This window comes from Protopterus annectens, chromosome 13.part0, assembly GCF_019279795.1.
Source record: "Protopterus annectens isolate FY-2018-M chromosome 13.part0, PAN1.0, whole genome shotgun sequence".
NCBI lineage: Eukaryota > Metazoa > Chordata > Ceratodontiformes > Protopteridae > Protopterus > Protopterus annectens.
The window spans coordinates 981,089-1,006,500 of record NC_056747.1 but is presented as its reverse complement, the minus strand read 5'-3'; the positions used below and the strand labels follow the sequence as shown (position 1 = coordinate 1,006,500).

The 25,412-nt window shown below is 43.4% G+C and overlaps 1 protein-coding gene across 1 annotated transcript in view; it reads left to right on the top strand.

Moving 5' to 3' along the window:
• The window catches only part of LOC122788423 (rho GTPase-activating protein SYDE1-like), an 809,025-nt gene that overhangs the window by 556,730 nt on the left and 226,883 nt on the right, over positions 1 to 25,412 (top strand). Inside the window, exon 4 of the mRNA XM_044055491.1 lies at positions 17,786 to 18,009. Coding sequence (XP_043911426.1) covers positions 17,786 to 18,009 — 224 coding nt within the window. The remainder of the gene's footprint in view (positions 1 to 17,785; positions 18,010 to 25,412) is intronic.

The window sequence follows — 25,412 nt, the reverse complement described above, 5'->3', positions numbered from 1 at the left end:
ATATGCACGCGTTACATCTGGGAATGGCACTGCTGCCTGCACGCTCAGTATTTATATGCACGCTACATCTGGGAATGGCACTGCTGCCTGCACGCGTTCAGTATTTATATGCAGGTGCTACATCTGGGAATGGCACTGCTGCCCGCACGCTCAGTATTTATATGCACGTGCTACATCTGGAAATGGCACTGCTGCCTGCACGTGCTCAGTATTTATATGCACGTGCTACATCTGGAAATGGCACTGCTGCCTGCACATGCTCAGTATTTATATGCAGGTGCTACATCTGGGAATGGCACTGCTGCCTGCACGTGCTCAGTATTTATATGCAGGTGCTACATCTGGGAATGGCACTGCTGCCTGCACGTGCTCAGTATTTATATGCAGGTGCTACATCTGGAAATGGCACTGCTGCCTGCACGTGCTCAGTATTTATATGCATGTGCTACATCTGGGAATGGCACTGCTGCCTGCACGTGCTCAGTATTTATATGCACGTGCTACATCTGGGAATGGCAGTGCTGCCTGCACGTGCTCAGTATTTATATGCACGTGCTACATCTGGGAATGGCAGTGCTGCCTGCACGTGCTCAGTATTTATATGCATGAGCTACATCTGGGAATGGCACTGCTGCCTGCACGTGCTCAGTATTTATATGCACGTGCTACATCTGGAAATGGCAGTGCTGCCTGCACGTGCTCAGTATTTATATGCATGTGCTACATCTGGGAATGGCACTGCTGCCTGCACATGCTCAGTATTTATATGCACGTGCTACATCTGGGAATGGCACTGCTGCCTGCACGTGCTCAGTATTTATATGCACGTGCTACATCTGGAAATGGCACTGCTGCCTGCACGTGCTCAGTATTTATATGCAGGTGCTACATCTGGGAATGGCACTGCTGCCTGCACGTGCTCAGTATTTATATGCAGGTGCTACATCTGGGAATGGCACTGCTGCCTGCATGTGCTCAGTATTTATATGCAGGTGCTACATCTGGGAATGGCAGTGCTGCCTGCACGTGCTCAGTATTTATATGCACGCTACATCTGGGAATGGCACTGCTGCCTGCACGCGTTCAGTATTTATATGCAGGTGCTACATCTGGGAATGGCACTGCTGCCCGCACGCGCTCAGTATTTATATGCACATGCTACATCTGGGAATGGCACTGCTGCCCGCACGCGTGCTCAGTATTTATATGCAAGTGCTACATCTGGGAATGGCACTGCTGCCTGCACGCGTGCTCAGTATTTATATGCACATGCTACATCTGGAAATGGCACTGCTGCCTGCACGTGCTCAGTATTTATATGCACGCGTTACATCTGGAAATGGCACTGCTGCCCGCACGCTCAGTATTTATATGCACGCATACATCTGGGAATGGCACTGCTGCCTGCACGCGCTCAGTATTTATATGCACGCGTTACATCTGGGAATGGCACTGCTGCCTGCACGCGCTCAGTATTTATATGCACGCGCTACATCTGGAAATGGCACTGCTGCCTGCACGCGCTCAGTATTTATATGCAGGTGCTACATCTGGGAATGGCACTGCTGCCTGCACGCGTTCAGTATTTATATGCACGCATTACATCTGGGAATGGCACTGCTGCCTGCACGCGCTCAGTATTTATATGCACGTGCTACATCTGGGAATGGCACTGCTGCCCGCACGCGCTCAGTATTTATATGCATGTGCTACATCTGGGAATGGCACTGCTGCCTGCACGCGCTCAGTATTTATATGCACGTGCTACATCTGGAAATGGCACTGCTGCCTGCACGCGCTCAGTATTTATATGCACGCGTTACATCTGGGAATGGCACTGCTGCCTGCACGCGCTCAGTATTTATATGCACGCATACATCTGGGAATGGCACTGCTGCCTGCACGCGTTCAGTATTTATATGCACGCTACATCTGGGAATGGCACTGCTGCCTGCACGCTCAGTATTTATATGCACGCATACATCTGGAAATGGCACTGCTGCCCGCATGTGCTCAGTATTTATATGCACGCTACATCTGGGAATGGCACTGCTGCCTGCACGCGTTCAGTATTTATATGCACGCGTTACATCTGGAAATGGCAGTGCTGCCTGCACGCGTTCAGTATTTATATGCACGCGTTACATCTGGGAATGGCACTGCTGCCTGCACGCGTTCAGTATTTATATGCACGCTACATCTGGGAATGGCACTGCTGCCTGCACGTGCTCAGTATTTATATGCACATGCTACATCTGGGAATGGCACTGCTGCCTGCACGCGTTCAGTATTTATACGCACGCGCTACATCTGGGAATGGCACTGCTGCCCGCACGCGTTCAGTATTTATACGCACGCTACATCTGGGAATGGCACTGCTGCCTGCACGCGCTCAGTATTTATATGCAGGTGCTACATCTGGGAATGGCACTGCTGCCTGCACGTGCTCAGTATTTATATGCACGCGTTACATCTGGGAATGGCACTGCTGCCTGCACGCGCTCAGTATTTATATGCACGCTACATCTGGGAATGGCACTGCTGCCTGCACGTGCTCAGTATTTATATGCAGGTGCTACATCTGGGAATGGCACTGCTGCCTGCACGTGCTCAGTATTTATATGCATGTGCTACATCTGGGAATGGCACTGCTGCCTGCACGTGCTCAGTATTTATATGCACGTGCTACATCTGGGAATGGCACTGCTGCCTGCACGTGCTCAGTATTTATATGCAGGTGCTACATCTGGGAATGGCACTGCTGCCTGCACGTGCTCAGTATTTATATGCAGGTGCTACATCTGGAAATGGCACTGCTGCTGCACATGCTCAGTATTTATATGCACGCATACATCTGGGAATGGCACTGCTGCCCGCACGTGCTCAGTATTCATATGCACATGCCACATTCGGCAATGGCACTGCTGCCTGCACGTGCTCAGTATTTATATGCACGTGCTACATCTGGAAATGGCACTGCTGCCTGCATGTGCTCAGTATTTATATGCACGTGCTACATCTGGGAATGGCACTGCTGCCTGCACGTGCTCAGTATTTATATGCACATGCTACATCTGGGAATGGCACTGCTGCCTGCACGTGCTCAGTATTTATATGCACGCTACATCTGGGAATGGCACTGCTGCCTGCACGTGCTCAGTATTTATATGCACGTGCTACATCTGGAAATGGCAGTGCTGCCTGCACGTGCTCAGTATTTATATGCACGTGCTACATCTGGGAATGGCACTGCTGCCTGCACGTGCTCAGTATTTATATGCACGCTACATCTGGGAATGGCACTGCTGCCTGCACGTGCTCAGTATTTATATGCACGCGTTACATCTGGGAATGGCACTGCTGCCTGCACGTGCTCAGTATTTATATGCACGCTACATCTGGGAATGGCACTGCTGCCCGCACGCGCTCAGTATTTATATGCACGCGTTACATCTGGGAATGGCACTGCTGCCTGCACGCGCTCAGTATTTATATGCACGCATACATCTGGGAATGGCACTGCTGCCTGCACGCGCTCAGTATTTATATGCACGTGTTACATCTGGGAATGGCACTGCTGCCTGCACGCGTGCTCAGTATTTATATGCACGCATACATCTGGGAATGGCACTGCTGCCTGCACGCGTTCAGTATTTATATGCACGCTACATCTGGGAATGGCACTGCTGCCTGCACGCTCAGTATTTATATGCACGCATACATCTGGAAATGGCACTGCTGCCTGCACGTGCTCAGTATTTATATGCACGCTACATCTGGGAATGGCACTGCTGCCCGCATCGCGTTTCAGTATTTATACGCACGTGCTACATCTGGGAATGGCACTGCTGCCTGCACGCGCTCAGTATTTATATGCATGCTACATCTGGGAATGGCACTGCTGCCTGCACGCGCTCAGTATTTATATGCACGCTACATCTGGGAATGGCACTGCTGCCCGCACGCGCTCAGTATTTATATGCACGTGTTACATCTGGGAATGGCACTGCTGCCTGCACGTGCTCAGTATTTATATGCACATGCTACATCTGGGAATGGCACTGCTGCCTGCACGTGCTCAGTATTTATATGCACGTGCTACATCTGGGAATGGCACTGCTGCCTGCACGTGCTCAGTATTTATATGCAGGTGCTACATCTGGGAATGGCAGTGCTGCCTGCACGTGCTCAGTATTTATATGCACGTGCTACATCTGGGAATGGCACTGCTGCCTGCACGTGCTCAGTATTTATATGCACGTGCTACATCTGGAAATGGCAGTGCTGCCTGCACGTTCTCAGTATTTATATGCACGTGCGACATCTGGGAATGGCACTGCTGCCTGCACGTGCTCAGTATTTATATGCAGGTGCTACATCTGGGAATGGCAGTGCTGCCTGCACGTGCTCAGTATTTATATGCACGTGCTACATCTGGGAATGGCACTGCTGCCTGCACATGCTCAGTATTTATATGCATGTGCTACATCTGGAAATGGCACTGCTGCCAGCACGTGCTCAGTATTTATATGCACGTGCTACATCTGGGAATGGCACTGCTGCCTGCACATGCTCAGTATTTATATGCAGGTGCTACATCTGGGAATGGCACTGCTGCCTGCACGTGCTCAGTATTTATATGCAGGTGCTACATCTGGGAATGGCACTGCTGCCTGCACATGCTCAGTATTTATATGCAGGTGCTACATCTGGGAATGGCACTGCTGCCTGCACGTGCTCAGTATTTATATGCACATGCTACATCTGGGAATGGCACTGCTGCCTGCACGTGCTCAGTATTTATATGCAGGTGCTACATCTGGAAATGGCACTGCTGCCTGCACGCTCAGTATTTATATGCACGCTACATCTGGGAATGGCACTGCTGCCTGCACGCGCTCAGTATTTATATGCACGCGTTACATCTGGAAATGGCAGTGCTGCCTGCACGCTCAGTATTTATATGCACGTGCTACATCTGGGAATGGCACTGCTGCCTGCACGTGCTCAGCATTTATATGCACATGCTACATCTGGGAATGGCACTGCTGCCTGCACGCGTTTCAGTATTTATATGCAGGTGCTACATCTGGGAATGGCACTGCTGTCTGCACGTGCTCAGTATTTATATGCACGTGCTACATCTGGAAATGGCAGTGCTGCCTGCACGTGCTCAGTATTTATATGCACGTGCTACATCTGGGAATGGCACTGCTGCCTGCACGTGCTCAGTATTTATATGCACGTGCTACATCTGGGAATGGCACTGCTGCCTGCACGTGCTCAGTATTTATATGCAGGTGCTACATCTGGGAATGGCACTGTTGCCTGCACGTGCTCAGTATTTATACGCATGTGCTACATCTGGGAATGGCACTGCTGCCTGCACGTGCTCAGTATTTATATGCACGTGCTACATCTGGGAATGGCACTGCTGCCTGCACATGCTCAGTATTTATATGCAGGTGCTACATCTGGGAATGGCAGTGCTGCCTGCACGTGCTCAGTATTTATATGCACGTGCTACATCTGGGAATGGCACTGCTGCCTGCACGTGCTCAGTATTTATATGCACGTGCTACATCTGGGAGTGGCACTGCTGCCTGCACGTGCTCAGTATTTATATGCACATGCTACATCTGGGAATGGCACTGCTGCCTGCACGTGCTCAGTATTTATATGCAGGTGCTACATCTGGGAATGGCACTGCTGCCTGCACGTGCTCAGTATTTATATGCAGGTGCTACATCTGGGAATGGCACTGCTGCCTGCACGTGCTCAGTATTTATATGCACGTGCTACATCTGGAAATGGCACTGCTGCCTGCACGTGCTCAGTATTTATATGCATGTGCTACATCTGGGAATGGCACTGCTGCCTGCACGTGCTCAGTATTTATACGCACATGCTACATCTGGAAATGGCACTGCTGCCTGCACGTGCTCAGTATTTATATGCACGTGCTACATCTGGAAATGGCACTGCTGCCTGCACGTGCTCAGTATTTATATGCAGGTGCTACATCTGGGAATGGCACTGCTGCCTGCACGTGCTCAGTATTTATATGCACGTGCTACATCTGGGAATGGCACTGCTGCCTGCACGTGCTCAGTATTTATATGCACGCTACATCTGGGAATGGCACTGCTGCCTGCACGCGCTCAGTATTTATATGCAGGTGCTACATCTGGGAATGGCAGTGCTGCCTGCACGCGCTCAGTATTTATATGCACGCTACATCTGGGAATGGCACTGCTGCCTGCACGCGCTCAGCATTTATATGCACGCTACATCTGGGAATGGCACTGCTGCCTGCACGCGCTCAGTATTTATACACACGCTACATCTGGGAATGGCACTGCTGCCTGCACGTGCTCAGTATTTATATGTACATGCTACATCTGGGAATGGCACTGCTGCCTGCACGCGCTCAGTATTTATATGCACGCGTTACATCTGGGAATGGCACTGCTGCCTGCACGTGCTCAGTATTTATATGCAGGTGCTACATCTGGGAATGGCACTGCTGCCCGCACGCGCTCAGTATTTATATGCAGGTGCTACATCTGGGAATGGCACTGCTGCCTGCACGCGCTCAGTATTTATATGCACGCGCTACATCTGGAAATGGCACTGCTGCCTGCACGCTCAGTATTTATATGCATGTGCTACATCTGGGAATGGCACTGCTGCCTGCACATGCTCAGTATTTATATGCACGTGCTACATCTGGAAATGGCACTGCTGCCTGCACGTGCTCAGTATTTATACGCACGTGTTACATCTGGGAATCGCACTGCTGCCTGCACGCGTTCAGTATTTATATGCACGCGCTACATCTGGGAATGGCACTGCTGCCTGCACGTGCTCAGTATTTATATGCACGTGCTACATCTGGGAATGGCACTGCTGCCTGCACGTGCTCAGTATTTATATGCAGGTGCTACATCTGGAAATGGCACTGCTGCCTGCACGTGCTCAGTATTTATATGCACGTGCTACATCTGGGAATGGCACTGCTGCCTGCACGTGCTCAGTATTTATATGCACGTGCTACATCTGGGAATGGCAGTGCTGCCTGCACGTGCTCAGTATTTATATGCACGTGCTACATCTGGAAATGGCACTGCTGCCTGCACGTGCTCAGTATTTATACGCATGTGCTACATCTGGGAATGGCACTGCTGCCTGCACGTGCTCAGTATTTATATGCAGGTGCTACATCTGGGAATGGCACTGCTGCCTGCACGTGCTCAGTATTTATATGCACGTGCTACATCTGGGAATGGCACTGCTGCCTGCACGTGCTCAGTATTTATATGCAGGTGCTACATCTGGGAATGGCAGTGCTGCCTGCACGTGCTCAGTATTTATATGCAGGTGCTACATCTGGGAATGGCACTGCTGCCTGCACGCTCAGTATTTATATGCACGCGTTACATCTGGGAATGGCACTGCTGCCTGCACGCGTTCAGTATTTATACGCACGCTACATCTGGGAATTGCACTGCTGCCTGCACGCGCTCAGTATTTATACGCGACGTGCTACATCTGGGAATGGCACTGCTGCCTGCACGTGCTCAGTATTTATATGCACGTGCTACATCTGGGAATGGCACTGCTGCCTGCACATGCTCAGTATTTATACGCACGTGCTACATCTGGGAATGGCACTGCTGCCTGCACGTGCTCAGTATTTATATGCAGGTGCTACATCTGGGAATGGCACTGCTGCCTGCACGTGCTCAGTATTTATATGCACGTGCTACATCTGGAAATGGCACTGCTGCCTGCACGTGCTCAGTATTTATATGCACGTGCTACATCTGGGAATGGCACTGCTGCCTGCACGCGTTCAGTATTTATATGCAGGTGCTACATCTGGGAATGGCACTGCTGCCTGCACGTGCTCAGTATTTATATGCACGTGCTACATCTGGGAATGGCACTGCTGCCTGCACGTGCTCAGTATTTATATGCACGCTACATCTGGGAATGGCACTGCTGCCTGCACGCGCTCAGTATTTATATGCAGGTGCTACATCTGGGAATGGCACTGCTGCCTGCACGCTCAGTATTTATATGCACATGCTACATCTGGGAATGGCAGTGCTGCCTGCACGTGCTCAGTATTTATATGCACATGCTACATCTGGGAATGGCACTGCTGCCTGCACGTGCACAGTATTTATATGCAGGTGCTACATCTGGGAATGGCACTGCTGCCTGCACGTGCTCAGTATTTATATGCAGGTGCTACATCTGGGAATGGCACTGCTGCCTGCACGTGCTCAGTATTTATATGCACGTGCTACATCTGGAAATGGCACTGCTGCCTGCACGTGCTCAGTATTTATATGCACGTGCTACATCTGGGAATGGCACTGCTGCCTGCACGTGCTCAGTATTTATATGCACGTGCTACATCTGGAAATGGCACTGCTGCCTGCACGTGCTCAGTATTTATATGCACGTGCTACATCTGGAAATGGCACTGCTGCCTGCACGTGCTCAGTATTTATATGCACGTGCTACATCTGGGAATGGCAGTGCTGCCTGCACGTGCTCAGTATTTATATGCACATGCTACATCTGGAAATGGCACTGCTGCCTGCACGTGCTCAGTATTTATATGCAGGTGCTACATCTGGGAATGGCACTGCTGCCTGCACGTGCTCAGTATTTATATGCACATGCTACATCTGGGAATGGCACTGCTGCCTGCACGTGCTCAGTATTTATATGCACGTGCTACATCTGGAAATGGCACTGCTGCCTGCACGTGCTCAGTATTTATATGCACATGCTACATCTGGGAATGGCACTGCTGCCTGCACGTGCTCAGTATTTATATGCACGTGCTACATCTGGGAATGGCACTGCTGCCTGCACGTTCTCAGTATTTATATGCACGTGCTACATCTGGGAATGGCACTGCTGCCTGCACGTGCTCAGTATTTATATGCACGTGCTACATCTGGGAATGGCAGTGCTGCCTGCACGTGCTCAGTATTTATATGCACGTGCTACATCTGGGAATGGCACTGCTGCCTGCACGTGCTCAGTATTTATATGCAGGTGCTACATCTGGAAATGGCACTGCTGCCTGCACGTGCTCAGTATTTATATGCAGGTGCTACATCTGGGAATGGCACTGCTGCCTGCACGTGCTCAGTATTTATATGCACGTGCTACATCTGGGAATGGCACTGCTGCCTGCACGTGCTCAGTATTTATACGCACGTGCTACATCTGGGAATGGCACTGCTGCCTGCACGTGCTCAGTATTTATATGCACGTGCTACATCTGGGAATGGCACTGCTGCCTGCACGTGCTCAGTATTTATATGCACGTGCTACATCTGGAAATGGCACTGCTGCCTGCACGTGCTCAGTATTTATACGCACATGCTACATCTGGGAATGGCACTGCTGCCTGCACGTGCTCAGTATTTATATGCACGTGCTACATCTGGGAATGGCACTGCTGCCTGCACGTTCTCAGTATTTATATGCACGTGCTACATCTGGGAATGGCACTGCTGCCTGCACGTGCTCAGTATTTATATGCACGTGCTACATCTGGAAATGGCACTGCTGCCTGCACGTGCTCAGTATTTATATGCACGTGCTACATCTGGGAATGGCACTGCTGCCTGCACGTGCTCAGTATTTATACGCACGCGTTACATCTGGAAATGGCACTGCTGCCTGCACGTGCTCAGTATTTATATGCACGTGCTACATCTGGGAATGGCACTGCTGCCTGCACGTGCTCATTATTTATATGCAGGTGCTACATCTGGGAATGGCACTGCTGCCTGCACGTGCTCAGTATTTATATGCACATGCTACATCTGGGAATGGCACTGCTGCCTGCACGTGCTCAGTATTTATATGCACGTGCTACATCTGGGAATGGCACTGCTGCCTGCACGTGCTCAGTATTTATATGCACGTGCTACATCTGGGAATGGCACTGCTGCCTGCACGTACTCAGTATTTATACGCACGTGCTACATCTGGAAATGGCAGTGCTGCCTGCACGTGCTCAGTATTTATATGCACGTGCTACATCTGGAAATGGCACTGCTGCCTGCACGTGCTCAGTATTTATATGCAGGTGCTACATCTGGGAATGGCACTGCTGCCTGCACGTGCTCAGTATTTATATGCATGTGCTACATCTGGGAATGGCACTGCTGCCTGCACGTGCTCAGTATTTATATGCACGTGCTACATCTGGGAATGGCACTGCTGCCTGCACGTGCTCAGTATTTATATGCACGTGCTACATCTGGAAATGGCACTGCTGCCTGCACGTGCTCAGTATTTATATGCAGGTGCTACATCTGGGAATGGCACTGCTGCCTGCACGTGCTCAGTATTTATATGCAGGTGCTACATCTGGGAATGGCACTGCTTCCTGCACGTGCTCAGTATTTATATGCAGGTGCTACATCTGGGAATGGCACTGCTGCCTGCACGTGCTCAGTATTTATATGCACGTGCTACATCTGGGAATGGCACTGCTGCCTGCACGTGCTCAGTATTTATATGCAGGCGCTACATCTGGGAATGGCACTGCTGCCTGCACGTGCTCAGTATTTATATGCAGGTGCTACATCTGGGAATGGCACTGCTGCCTGCACGTGCTCAGTATTTATATGCACGTGCTACATCTGGGAATGGCACTGCTGCCTGCACGTGCTCAGTATTTATATGCAGGTGCTACATCTGGGAATGGCACTGCTGCCTGCACGTGCTCAGTATTTATATGCAGGTGCTACATCTGGAAATGGCACTGCTGCCTGCACGTGCTCAGTATTTATATGCACGTGCTACATCTGGGAATGGCAGTGCTGCCTGCACGTGCTCAGTATTTATATGCACGTGCTACATCTGGGAATGGCAGTGCTGCCTGCATGTGCTCAGTATTTATACGCACGTGCTACATCTGGAAATGCTCTGATTTACATCTAGACTTATAAAGCCCCTTGTGGCCATTAACCTTGTATATACCTATGAACATATACACCTATATAGAAGTGGCTGTTAATGGTTACCTGGAGTTTCATAGTATGCTTCCATGTTATGCTAAGAAAAATGAAGTTAAGGGAGCATTACTTAGAGCTAGTAGATGAACATATAATGATGTTGATTTTCAACAATAGGCAAACAATTTTAAAAATAAGTGTATTGCAAGAGACTACTTTAAAGACAAGGTCCAAGAATGTCTCCATGAAATAGAAGAAGGCAGGAAAAAAGAGTATTCTATGTTGAGGAATAATATAGATGAGTGTTACAAACCTGTTCCTAATAGGGACAAGTCGATCAGTTAGGCAAATGGCCTTAGAGCTTTTGTAAACCTAACTGTTTGTGCCCCAATTTACCCATTTGTCAATGCCCACAGGCTAGAATGGCTTTGGTATTTGTCTGTGTCTTCTGGCATCTTCAAACTTCCCCTGTCCATAAGGAACACAGGCAACAAGCTCTGATGAAGTTAATTGTATTAAATCGAATGAAAGCCCAAAACTATTTACATTGATGTTGGCAGTAATTTATTTGTTCTAACTTTACGTTTTTCTTTCCCAAGTTTTTTAACCGTGTAAAGTCGGTGGTGTTTGTTTGGATAAAAGTATTTGACTTTAACTTCTCTGGTGTGAAACATAGTAGGTAAGACTCCTTGATTTATTCTTAAAAATAATTTTAATATTAAAGATATTCTGGAAGATGGTTGCAATAAAATCATTAAGAGTTCGGATAACAGGGTGAAAAGCATTTTTGCTCTTAATTGTGCAAACATTGCATATACGTTTCTAACTCACCATATTATTGCTACTGTACTTCCAGGTCTTATGAAGCTCCAGGGTATTTTAACTGTAAATCTAAAGGTTTATTTTATGGTGCTTCTTGTGTAACACATAAAGCATTTTATGTGGGATGTACTAAGCAATCTTCATCTAAAAAGATTTACAAGTATAACTATGCCATTTTGGTTGCTAATGATAAGAATGCTTTGTATAAGCAATGTATTGTTTGTTCAGACTTTGCATGTATTTTTTTTTTTTACATTTGTTAACCGGGAAACTCTGACTAGATACAGGTCCTTTTTCAGCAGAGGTCTGGGGAGAAAAGCTCCACATACAATATCATTCAGAATATGTTATACAGATTATTTAATATTAAAATACTGATATAAACATGGACAAATTCAGTGACAAATTCCTTGGCAGTAGACAAGTTAGGGAACATCGTTTGGTATCAATGCATATCTCAGTAGTCAAGTTATAAAACATGAGCCATGTGAGATTTAGCAAAGTAAAGCAGCATTTATTTTTTATGTTTTGGAGGATACTCAGGATAGTCTCTGAAGTTTAGATGTGGAAGATAAACGTAACGCTAGTGAATATCACTGACAAGTTTTAGTTACTGCTGCGCTGTTTCCAGAGACAAATGATCATATACATTTTAAAGCTGTCTTGAAAACAAAGAAACTTAAACATTGATTGGACTTGGCTTGTTATGTGATGTTCCTCTTAGGCTTTTTAAAGTGTTTCCATTGTTTAAATGTTAGTCTGATGAAGTGTCTGTACGAAACAAAAGCGCTTACTTGGTATTTAAATAAATACAGTTGTTTTTGATTATTTATGCCTTAAGTTTGGTTTTGTTTTATTTTTATTTATTTATAAGTGGTTGATGTTTTTATTTTATTTTTATGTAATAGATCTTGATTAGTTAAATTTGATTGGAATTGCATGAATACCTTCTTTTTTTAAACAACATGGTTTTCCTCACAGAAGTAAATTCCTTCTAGGATAATACTTTTTTCGAATTTTCACAAAATTATAAGAAAAAAATCCAAAAGCAGAAAAAAAGCCAACAATTAAATGATAGAACTGTTCTTGTCTTGTCTTAAGTGAATAAAAGATTTTACATTGCACACTTTAAAACCTAGTGGAGCTATGCAATGCAGTCTCATACAAAATGTATTTAAACATGGCAGACTTTATTTCATTGTCGGTCTTGTATTTTTCAGTGCAGAAATGACTTGTTTTACACTTTTAGCCATAACCACCCATAAAGCATGAATCTTTTCTCAGTTCTTCCATTATAATCAGTATTATTGGAAATGATATGTCTACGGCTTGCTTCCTTTTATCTCCTGCACAAGTTATATTTATCTTGTCACCTTTGTCCATTTCAGGTTGCGGTTTCCCAGTTGATTGTCCCCATGAGAGTGTCAAACTCTTATTCAGCTCTCGCTGTTGGATCAGACTTAATAAATGATTGTTGCCTAATCCTACAGTTGCAGGGTCACTGTTTATGTGGAGGATGTTTCATTGGCTCCTCCATCTGACTCACCTGTCTTATCACTCCAAGTTAACGATGCTCCTTCGTAGAAGTTATATAAACTGCAGTCAGACATTTCAGAAATATTAATTAGTAAACCCATATTGCAGCTGATTGCTGAATCTGAACTGTGGAGCCATCAGCTGCTTTTTCAGTTTGGTTTTGTTTCTTACTGTCTTCCATTTCATGTCTCCTATCAGCCACCTTTGCATCAGGAATGGGATGATGTTCAGAAAAAGTAGTGGAATTCAACAAGTGCCTTGGCCAAATTTCCTTAGCCAGTATAACTACCACAGTATGTCTCATTACAAATGTAAGGGTGGCATATGAAGGGGTTACTGAAGCTTCCATAACCACTCTTCTGTTATGTTTAAACTATTTCTCTTTAAATATAAAACAATGTTCAAAACAATATATATTAATGTGCAGCATATGTTGATCTTAATTTTATTCAAATTTGTATTGTGTGTCAAAAAAATTCTTAAAACTTCAGTACCTTCATAATTTGGAATAAAAGTATATAAAAACAGCTATCATTACTCTGATTTCAAGTTTATTGAACTCATCACCCCACTAAGATGTGATTCTTCATGATCTAATGCAAACAGGAACCTGTAAATGGTTCATCTCCCAGACCCATGCTTACACTTATCAAAGGTAGCAGAAATTTTCAGAGATTTGAGATGCATGGCTAGCCTTAAAAAAGCCCTTGTGGTTGTTAGCCTAGTAAACACCTATGAACCTATCAACAGTAATCATAATTTCAGAATTGTAAACTTTGTAATGATGACGTCTGTCCAAAAAAATCCCAATAATACCCTATAAAAGTTATTCTTTCTAAAGTCATTGCATAACAGGACTGAGACATATGGATGTGGAACTAAATTAAGGGGACTATTCCCATTTCTAGTGGTCTTCCAAATGACCCCTACATTTAGCATCTTTTTATGCCCTATTTTAAATTCTGGACTGCCATTACTTCACCTCTAGACCCTGGCTCCATATCTAACATCACAACTAACTTCTCCCAACTTCACCCCGACTCAAACTGCACCTCTTCTGTACCACCTTCTCCCTCCCAACCATCACTCTCCCTCCCCACCCTGTCTCAATTCCACTGACACTTCTACCCAACTAACTTCTTCTGTTACTCTAAAACCCATTCTTACTTCCACCATAAAAAGACTCCTCTTCAAACTAAAACCTGACTCTAACTCTGCAGATGATCTACCCTCAGAATATCTAAAAATTGCTACAGAAGTTATAGCTTACCTAATTAGCATACTTATAAACAGATCCATTCTCAAATCCTATGTCCCAAAAATCTGAAAAATGACTTTTATCCTACCTGTTCACAAAGATGGCTGCCCCTCAGATCTCTCCAGTTACCGCCCCATAGCTATTCTTTCTCCCATTTCCAAAATCCTTGAGAAATGTATGCAAGTTCAGTTTCTTGACTATCTGACTCATAACCACATTCTGTCACTAACACAGCATGGCTTTAAGCTAGGTCACAGTGCTATGACCACTTTGAGTTCTTTCATGGATATAAAGACTCTGGTAACTCAGTTTCCTCACTAGTTCTAGACCTTTCAAACACATTTGATGCAGTGTCTCATCTACTTTTATTATACCGACTCTCTCAAACTGGACTCTCCTCATCTTTGCTCAACTGGTTCACAAGCTATCTGTCAGATAGACAACAAGCAGATGGACAGATGGAACTGCTAGATCTTTCTCCTTATCTGCACAACTCAAGCAGTGTTCCCCAGGGCTCAGTACTAGGGCCACTCTTATTTAGCATATTTACCAATAATCTACACTCCTCACTGAAACTTGAATCTATTATTCAGTATGCAGATGATTCAACTATCATCTGCTCAGCCGGCTCCATACATGACCTCCAACAGTCTACACAACAAGCCTTCACCTCCATACAAAAGTCACTGTTACTCAACCCTAACATAATCAAGCTAATTCTGTTTACCCCTAAGAAAAACAAAACCCGTAAACAAAGACCAACTTATTATAGTCTCTCAGAGTAAAACAGCAATTGAAGTAGTATTCCAAACTAAACTGTAGGGGTAATAATAGATGAAGACTTAAAATTTGACTTATATATTCAGCACATAAAAAAAAAAAAAAAAAAAAACTTGGCATTCTGTATAGGCATAAACACTGTCTAAGCTCCTCCAGTAAAAAAAATTAAAAAAAACAAAAAAAGAACATGCTATCACATATCTATTACCCTCCCTAACGTATGGAGCTCTATTACTTGCTAATTTACTTTCTACCCTACAGTCAAAACTTGAAATATGTTACACCAAAGTCGCTAGATTTGCCACCAATAACTCTTATTCCAGCAGCCACCACTGTTTAGCATTATACTCTCTTAACTGGCTCGAGCTACCACATAATCTTTCCTACATACAATTGACAACTGCACACAAATTAGTAAGCAAACCCTCTGATTGTCCTGTCCTTGCATCACTATTCGGTAACTACCTATCTAAAAGGTCCCTTAGAGCTGAAAATCGACATGTCTTGTAGGTACATGAGCCCAACCTACCTGCGGGCCAACGTCTATACTCTTACTCGGTAGCCAAAAACTGGAGTTCTCTTCTCGTATCACTTAGATCAAACCTAAACCTTGCAATTTATAAAACTTCTTTACAAACTTCTCCCCTATATGGAGATGCAACTGTACTTTATCCCCAACTTTGAAGTCCTGAGCACTTCCACAGCTCCTCTCACATTCCTGCACCTTATACTCAGCTTGTCTCTTTTTCTCTCTTTAGGTAACATATGCTATAACTGCGTTACACCCACCACCTTGTTGCAAAGCTTCATCACTATTTCATTCTGTAATATTTGCTCGTAACAACTGCACATAGTGATACACTCCTTGTTCCTCCTCGATTTTTCTACAACTGTTAATTGCCATACACTGAACATTTGTGGGAATTGTCACCAAAATATCTAATATTCACTTTTGTCTAATACTCAGTTGTGTTCACTTGCTTGTTGTTGTACTTACTGTGTTTAGTTTCAACTAGTTTTCCATATTTGTCATGTTTACTTGTATTCTGTGTAACATTTCTCCCCCGGGCCTCCACTGAAAATGGGCTCTTAATGGCCCACTGGACTATCCCAGTAAACAAATTCCAATAAACAAATAAATAGTCAATAATTTGTTAATTAAGTTTAGATTATGATATGTTGGAACAAATAGTTCTGATATGGTTTAAGGCACTTATTGGATTTTTGCTGGGCTGTAGCCACACCTTTCCTTTGCATTGGTGTCTCTGGCACCTTATTTTACAAATGCAAATTGACTATCAACTTATTATCCCTGAAATAATGTTCTACAGATGCAGATTCACTACCAGCTTATTAAACCGATACATTTGTTTTGTAAAAACAAGGAATGGTATTGCAGGAGAATTAAATAAGTGAAGGTTTTGTTTCTGTAACTGAGTCCATCTTATTTCATGCCTGCATCTCTTCATTCTTTAATAACTTGCTTAATCCAATTCCAGGTTATGAGAGCACCTGGAAATTATCCCACCCTGCAGTTACTCAAGGCAGAGAAACTATCCCTGGATAAGATGCCAGTCCTTTGCAGGCTGTACACATTCCCTCGTACATAGCATGTACATCTACTGGCAGTTTGGACAGTTGTCACTTTACATACATTGTTTTTTTTTTGGTTTACCTTTATAACGTCACAAGTAACATGTGCGACTCATCATATATCCAACTCTAAAGGTCAGACACTGCACTTTTAAATGCTAAAAACACCTCAAAGTGCTAAATAACTAATTCAACATTGCAGAAATGTCGAATGTTTTTGAAACACCTGACATTTCTGGATGTCTCCAAGCACCGTTATGCAGGGGGGCAAGCCCCCCTGCACCCTCTGCTGATTTAATTTACTAACTCCAAGATCGCACTACAGTGCGGGAAGGGATACATGTTCCAATCCTCACTGTAGTGTGATCTGCACTCAGAATGCCGAATCCACATGAGTGAATGCACACTGGCATTCACTCAGTTGTGATTTTGGCAATTCATAGTTCATTATTATGAACTTTTGAAATCATACTTTCACACATCTGGCTGTCGTAGATGTGCAATTCAACTATATGAAGGTAAACCATTTTTTTTAAATATCTAAAGAAACCAGTGCACCTAATGAAAATCCTCTCAAACAATTGGGGGACATGCAAATTCCAAAGGTTGTGAGTCAAATACAAGTTATGTGTTTCCATAAAACATAGCTGCAAAGCTCAAAAATGCAGTTCGGTGTTCATTTTTTTCTGTAAGATACATTATTGTGTTTAGAGTGAAGAAAAGTTAACTTTCAAGAAGAGGTCTGCTTTCTACAAAAAAAAAAAAAAAAAAAAAACTAATTTTTTCCAATTCTGTTTAGCCTTGCAGACTCATCATCTGGCTGTGAAGCTGGAGCCTCGCGGTCGGCTCTACGTAAAACTATCACTAGTTGAACAGTGGGAAGCGTCAGCCTACACTAGTGAACAGAAACCACAGGTGTTTGGAGTGAAACTGCACCATCTTGTAGAGAGGGAGAATTCGGTGTTAAAAGTGCCCCTTCTGATTCAGAAATGTGTTGCTGAAATTGAAGAACGAGGTCTTAAGGTTAGTAAGTATATGCAGAGTATTGTAGGTTGTACAGTCACTTTCAGACATGCCTAGCTCAGTTGTGGATGTTATGTCTGAATGAATCTGTCCTCCAAGTTCATAATTTCCATCAGGATATCCTGCATTAAATATTGATTTGAACCAAAGCAGCTTGTCACTAGTACATCTTTAAATGAAGATGTGCATGCCATATTCATTTAGTGTTGCCTTCATCACAGCATGTACCTTATAGTTCTGGAGCATAGTTTGGGTCAGGCTGTGTGTCCTGTACTTAGTCACAGTTGCTTTATCTCAGTGTATGTATTCAATAGTGTTGTATGTCACAGCGTGTCATGTGTATGTCCAGTAGTGTTGTAAGTCACAGTGTGTCATGTGTATATTCAGTAGTGTTGTATGTCATAGTGTGTCACATATTCATTTGGTTCCATTCTGATTGCTATAAATTTAAACTTTGAAGCATGGCTACTTGGCACTAACTGCTTGAAGCTATGACTTCAACACAGCCACTCAAGAAAAAAAACAGGTATAAATAAAACCACAAAATGGACACAAGTGTTTTCTATTTTTTATTGGGCGGCACAGTGGTGCAGCGGTTAATGTTGTCGCCTCACAGCAAGAGGTTCTCCAGTTCGATTTTCGGCTGGGGTGCCTTCTGTGTGGAGTTTGCATGTTCTCCCTGTGTTCGCTTGGGTTTCCTCCGGGTACTCCGGTTTCCTCCCACATTCCAAAGACATGCATCTGGAGCATTTCTCCCTGGGCCTCCACTGAAAACAGGCTCTGTGGAACCTAGTCGGACTTTCCCGGTCAACAAATGTTAAATAAATAAAATAAATAAATATTTAGTCAACTGCCCCCCTCAAGAGGGGGCTTCACCCTGTATGTCTTTATTTCATCATTCTCTCCCCAAGGTTGCTGTATGTGATGTGGTATATGCCAGCCAGAGGTACTACAGCCGTTACATTACATTTATGATGGACGATGAGGCCCCATCCCCATTGGGGTCTTCACCCTTGTACCTCTTTACTTCATTATTCTGTCTCTGGCGTTGCTGTATGTGAAGGGGGGTATATGCCAGTCAGAGGAAGTACAGAGTCTAATGTTACATTTATGATGGGGAATGAGCCCCTTGCCCCCCCCCCAGTGGGGGGGTCTTCACTTTGTACCCCTTTGCTTCATCATTCTGTCTCCTAGGTTGCTGGATGTGAAGAGGTACATGTCAGTCAGAACTACTACAGTCTAACATTACATTTATGATGAAGAATGGGCCCCTTGCCCCACAGTGGGGGTATTCACCTTGTACACCTTTACATCATTATTCTGTTTTCATGGTTACTGCATGTGAAGGGGGTACATGCCAGTCAGAGGTACTACAGACTCCAATATCACATTTACAGTGGAGGATGAGCCCTCTGCCCCCCATGGAGGGTCTTCACCCTGTACCCTTTTACTTGTCAGAAGTACTGCAGACTCTAATATTACATATACAATGGAAGATGAGCTCCCTGCCCCCTCAGTGTGTGTGGGGGTCTTCAGCCTGTGCCCCTTTATTCTGTCTCCAAGCTTGTTGCATGTGAACAGGGACAACCTGTGAATGCTTGATGTATAAAAGTATATATCATAATTGTAAAATTCCTTGGGTTATTGCCACGTCAGCAATATTTTGGTCAATTTGGAGTAAGCTTGGGGTAAATTTGGCTTAAAATGGCTCTTGGGCTGATAGCCTAGTAACAACTTATGAACCTCTCAACCTGAATGCCAGTCAGAGAGCCTATAATGTCCAAAAATGCCACATTTGCCATGGAGGAGCCTATTTTTTTTTATTTCTGTTATATTGAGTAAATGTTGTGAAAAATCATTTGAATAGTTACTACAGGATGACTGTCAGGAATAGATAGATATCTCCAACATAGTTTCATTTTGCGCACTTTTTATCAAGACATTGATTCCATGTACTATAGATGAGTTCTCTGTAAAATATTTTCAGGTCATCCATAAACTGCCAGTTTAGTACTTTTCCTTTATATTTATCTGCGTATCTCTCAACCTGCATGCCAGTTACAGATACTACAATTACTATTCAATGTTACATGTCTTTTCTATTGGTTGTATAGTTAATAAAATATAGATAAAACAGTTTCTTAATGAAACAATCTAAACAAATAATATAACAAGTAAGGTGCAAAAACCCTTTCAACAATTACAACAAGGCCTTCTTTTTGGGATGAACCAGAGCAAAGCACTGGTAAAGGCAAAATAAAATTATATACATTATGTACAAAGTGTGTTTAGGCTCCATGTACTAAAAGTTCAGCGAGCAGGTAGGGAACTACAATTTAAAAAAATGGAAAACAAATTGATAAAACAGAATATAAAAGGTACATAAACTTAATACCACTTATACTTTAATTTAACCAAGATTTCTGACATTTTGGGCCAAAAGTTAAGTTTAAAGGTTTATTAACTGATTTAGATGTTATATATCTGGACTTTGTAAAGGGCTTCCATGCAGTGAATCATAGACCGCTAATAAATATGGTGGAATATCAAAAAATAAATCTGTACATTACAAGATAGGTGTGCAGCTGGCCAAATGGAAGGAAGAGCAGAGTCAGGATTAACAATTATATTTCAGAATACAGATCGATAACTGTAGGGGTACCACAACAGTCCATTTAGGACCAATGCTGTTTTACCTTTTCTTATAGGGATTTCCTAATCAGATAAATACATGGCTTAGAAATTTTGCTGACAACAGTAAGGTGGGTGGGGTCACTAAGGTTGGTGGGTTTGTTACCAGCATTAAGGATCATCAGGCATCTGCTGAAGAGGCATTTATGACTAAACCCAACTGGACAAACCCAGTAAACAAAAGCAAAATAAATAAATTACATATTTCAAAGTTACCTTGACTCATTAATGTTGTGGTCAGGCCAAGGAGGTACAAATTTTAATTCCAAAAAATACATGGTTTCACACTTTGGTGAAAATAATAATGAATATCCTTATGATGAAGTTATTGCTGATACAATTGTAAGTTTTGAGGGACATTTTAAGAGGACACTAAGAAATGTTATGGTGTAATTAGTAATATTATCAGATGATATTCAGCTGACACACTGCCTTACTAGTGTATGGGATAGTAGTGTTCTGCTACCCTCCTCTTGGCAGTCTGTCAAGGCTCAGAGCTCCTCCCCTGCCTGCCTGTGGGTGTGACGGGCCAATCACCTGAGAGCACAGGGAATGCATTTCAGACCCACAGACAAGACTCTTTCAGTTAACTAGTGCTACAGTAAGAGAAGGATCTCTGAGAAGACGGCTCCTTTACTTTGGAATCTCAAGCTGCTGAGCTCAGGTAAGAAACCTTTTTGTTTTTTATTTTCTCTCTCTGCTTTTATATCAGTGCTAAACATTGTATTGTGCTGCTTTGACTGTTTCTTTCCTGATTAGGAATTTTGTATATGCTTCTGTTTTGACTTTGACAAGCACAGTAATAATTAATGTTGATTAAAAGCTTCACGTGAAAAATTTGACTGGAAAACTTGCTGATATTGCAGTTTTGTTTCTTTGGGAGTTATGATTATTTCTGGTGATTGAACAGGATTATGGCATTTTTAAATTATTTTATGATTTGTTTTTCTTTTAAATCATGGTTTTGGCACCATTTTGTACGTTAAAGTATTCTGACAAGAATTTTCATCAGATTATGATTTATTTCTTGTCTAGTACTATTTTCATGTGTATTCATTGAAACTAGCCTCCCTCCCTTTTTTACAAATTAGAGGACTTTTTTGCATGTATTTTGTGATTGGAACTGTGTTACTGAAACTGCCATTGTATTCAGTGTATTATTCAGAATAGTGTCCTTGCAGAAATAGATTTCAGATTGCTGTTTAGAGGAAGAATATTGGGTTTTGTCCATTTTACTGGGCTAACACTGTATCCAGTATTTGGTATTAATCTGGTAATTTTTTTCTCCTCTATCTTGATAGTCTCAGATACAGTCCCCCCCTCCCTATCTACCCCTTGTGCACCTTGAACGCGAGGAGCTTGATAAGCTGTAAAAAACATAGAAATAAGTTAAAACGTAGGCCTCACCCTATGGCTTGTAACTCCATAGTAGCCTTAAGCAGGCTATCAGAGCACTTGCCTTCTTTTCCCTACAGGTCTGTGTGTGACCTGAGGGGGGGGACACACCCACTGGGGCAGTACCAGCGCCTGGTTCAGGTATGAGAGAATCAAATTCCTTAGGTGGAGGTGAAGTCAGGGGTGCAACATCTATTGCCACTGTTGATACGTCTACCCCAGTAATGCTCCAACTAATGTAGTGCAGGCAAAAAAAGAGAGAGGAGACCCCCCCCCCCCGACACATCACAGGACAACAGCCTGTGACTGTGTTTACACCTGAATTGGTGCCTATGGCTAAACACTTTGTTCAGGCAGTTGATTGTGGGGAGTAAACCCAGGTTATGACTAATGCCAGTGCTCAAACCGCCATTCAACCACCTAAGGATCCTGACTTTGAAAAGGATTTGGAATGTGACTTTTCCGAATAGAGTCAAAGTAAGATCAGTCTTCTGAAGATGAAGAGCTGCAGAAGCCCAAGCAGATGTTTCCTTTTTCCCAAATGATGGCTAGATTTAGAGATATATTTATTCTGAGAGCAGTCTTTGGCTGTTCCCTAGGTCAGCAGGGTATATGATCTTTTGGAGGATGATGCCCTGGACATGGTGACTTTACCTCCATTAATCCTAGTGTTGGAGGATGCTTTTAAGAAAGCTTGCAACTGTACTCTATTGAATGAGTCTTTGCCTAAAAAAGTGTTTATAAAATTCAGGGTGTGCTTGACCATGCCTGGTGTCCAAGCCCCCATGTCTGCAGATATAGCTGTTGTATCCCCAGTAATATCTTCCAACAAAAAAACTATGTCTTAATGTAACCCAGTCCCTTCATATAAGCTGGGCAGGTGGCTAGAATCTCAGGGAAAGAATCTGGCACAGTGCAGCACAGTAGAGTTTAAGGTGTTTAACTATTAGTGTTTTATATGGAAATTTGTTGCGGTGTGTGTATTGTTTAGATGAGTTTGCTGTCAAACAAAAAGTCTGAGTCAAAAATAGTGCATTTAATGTTTCTCAAGTGTCTAAACATGCTCTAAAGAGTACTTTGGAAGGGGCCAATACAGGTTTTTAGAAATGCAGTGACATCTGTGGTGATAAGGAAGCATGCTTGGTTACACAGTCAAAAATTTTCTGATGAGTTAAAAAATGAGATTATGAATGCTTCACCTGATTCTGATTGTGTGTTTGGTAAAGCAGCTTATCAGATCCTTAAACACTGAGATGACAGAAGTAAACTGATGCAGAGGATATATAAAATGTTCCATATTTACAAGTCCCCCCTGTATTAAGCAGGATAAGTTTCACTGGCCCTACAAAGAGAAGTTCTAGCCAAATAAAAGCCAAGGCACCAAAAGGAAATGGTATAAAGAGAAGTCTGCCAAACCTAACAAGAGAGGCTCCTTTCCCAAAAAGGATAAATTACTTCCAACCTATGACTAAGGTGAGACATGGCATCTGTCTTTCCCAAGCCCCCCTCTGGGCTCCCCGTTTCAAAAGTCAGCTTGACAAGGCAGCCTGACTGTCATTAGTTTCTGACAAGGGGTGCTCAACATTGTTGGCAGAGGTTACAGGTGGCAGTGGAAGGAACATCCTTCTCAGTACAAGGGGTCACCCCTCACCCACTGGACCAGACTATTATTCCCTCTTGTGCTCTGCCAAATGCTAGACTCAGGGGTCATAGAACTGGTCCCTCTTTGGAAAGGGTGAAAGGTATCTACTCCAGAATTTCTTGGTTCCCAAAAGAGAGCTGCTGTGGAGAGCGGTGCTGGACCTGTTCTTTCTGATTACCTTTATCAAGGTCCCCAAGTTCAAGATGCTCATCCTGTGGATAGACAGACAGACAGACAGTGTTTCCTCTTTTGCCAGACTGCTACTGCAGTTAGCAGTCAATCATGTTAAGAAACTCCAGTGATTTTGCTCTAATAGATCAAGGGCAGAGGAAGCTGTTACTCCTTAATTTGATATTATTTTATGAGGAAGGGACAGCTGACTTAATGAAGGACTAACTTCACATACAACATACCTGCACCACATAAAGGCATTTGATGCAATCTGCCATAAGGGTGTTATAAATAAACATGTGAATAACTGGCTGAGGAGAGAGAGCAGCAGACAACAGCAGCTGATTACCGTGTACTCCTACTGACGTACTGAGTCGAGTGCCTCTGGCGGCTGGGTTAGGCCTTGTCTTGTTTTGCTTTCTTTGTTTGATATAAATATAGTACGGTTAGCAAATTTGCTGAAAAGGAAATATAGTTATTTTCCTAAAGGTTAAGAAAATATTCCAGGATGGACTGAGCTAAATAAACCTCTGGAGTTGAAATGATGACCCCTCACTCTTAATGTTTCCATATATAAATTAACTAGCTCCAGAAAACAAAAACATATTGATTTTAAATACAAAATTAATGATAAGGTTCTAAAGCTGGATAGTGAAATGAAAGGTCTAGGAGTCATCAGTTACAGTAAGCTAACGTTTGATTAATGTGTCTCTGTGAAGTCAGAAGCATCATGGGAAGTCACTGTCCTTCTGTATAGTTTGCAGATTCAGTCAGCTAACCCATACATTGCTGCTTCCATGCAAGAAAGTGCAAAGGGTTTTACCTAAGAAAATTAAGGGGCTGAAATATATGAATTATTTGAATACACTTCAAAAAAATCTGTTTGTTCATTGTATCCTACAAGTTACTGGAGAGGACCTGTATTCAAAACACACAGGTTGAATTGACCCAGTTTTATCTGAAGATTCATGCCAAGAATCTACAGTGAGAGAAACAAATGCTCATGACATACTGCTAAAAGTAAACAAGAGAAAAAAACTGAAACAGATCTCAAACAATATGATAAATTAAAACTCACGTTAAGGTTAACCTCTTTACTAGCACTTTTCAAAAATAATGCTGGCAAGTTTTGGGTAATAGAAAGTACCTCCCTACTTAAAGACTAATAGGTCACAAGCTTAAAACATAACATATGAACCTAATATGACCCATGAACCTGACAAGCAAGGAAATTATAGAGAAAATGCAAAATGTAACTACATATGTAATGCTCAGCCAGAAATTACAGCAATGTAAGAGAATATATTCAGTATGTTCTAGGCTGTTGTGAATAACAGAAAGAAAAGATAAGCAGGAACCACATCTACAGTCAGCGTTTTCAGAGGTGCAACATTCCCAAACCTGACGAAACGCAATACAGGAAACTGAAAAATAAAAGAGTTGTAACAAAAGACAGAATAGCAAAGAGGCTCAAGAAAATGGAAATGCACACAATTTAGCACAG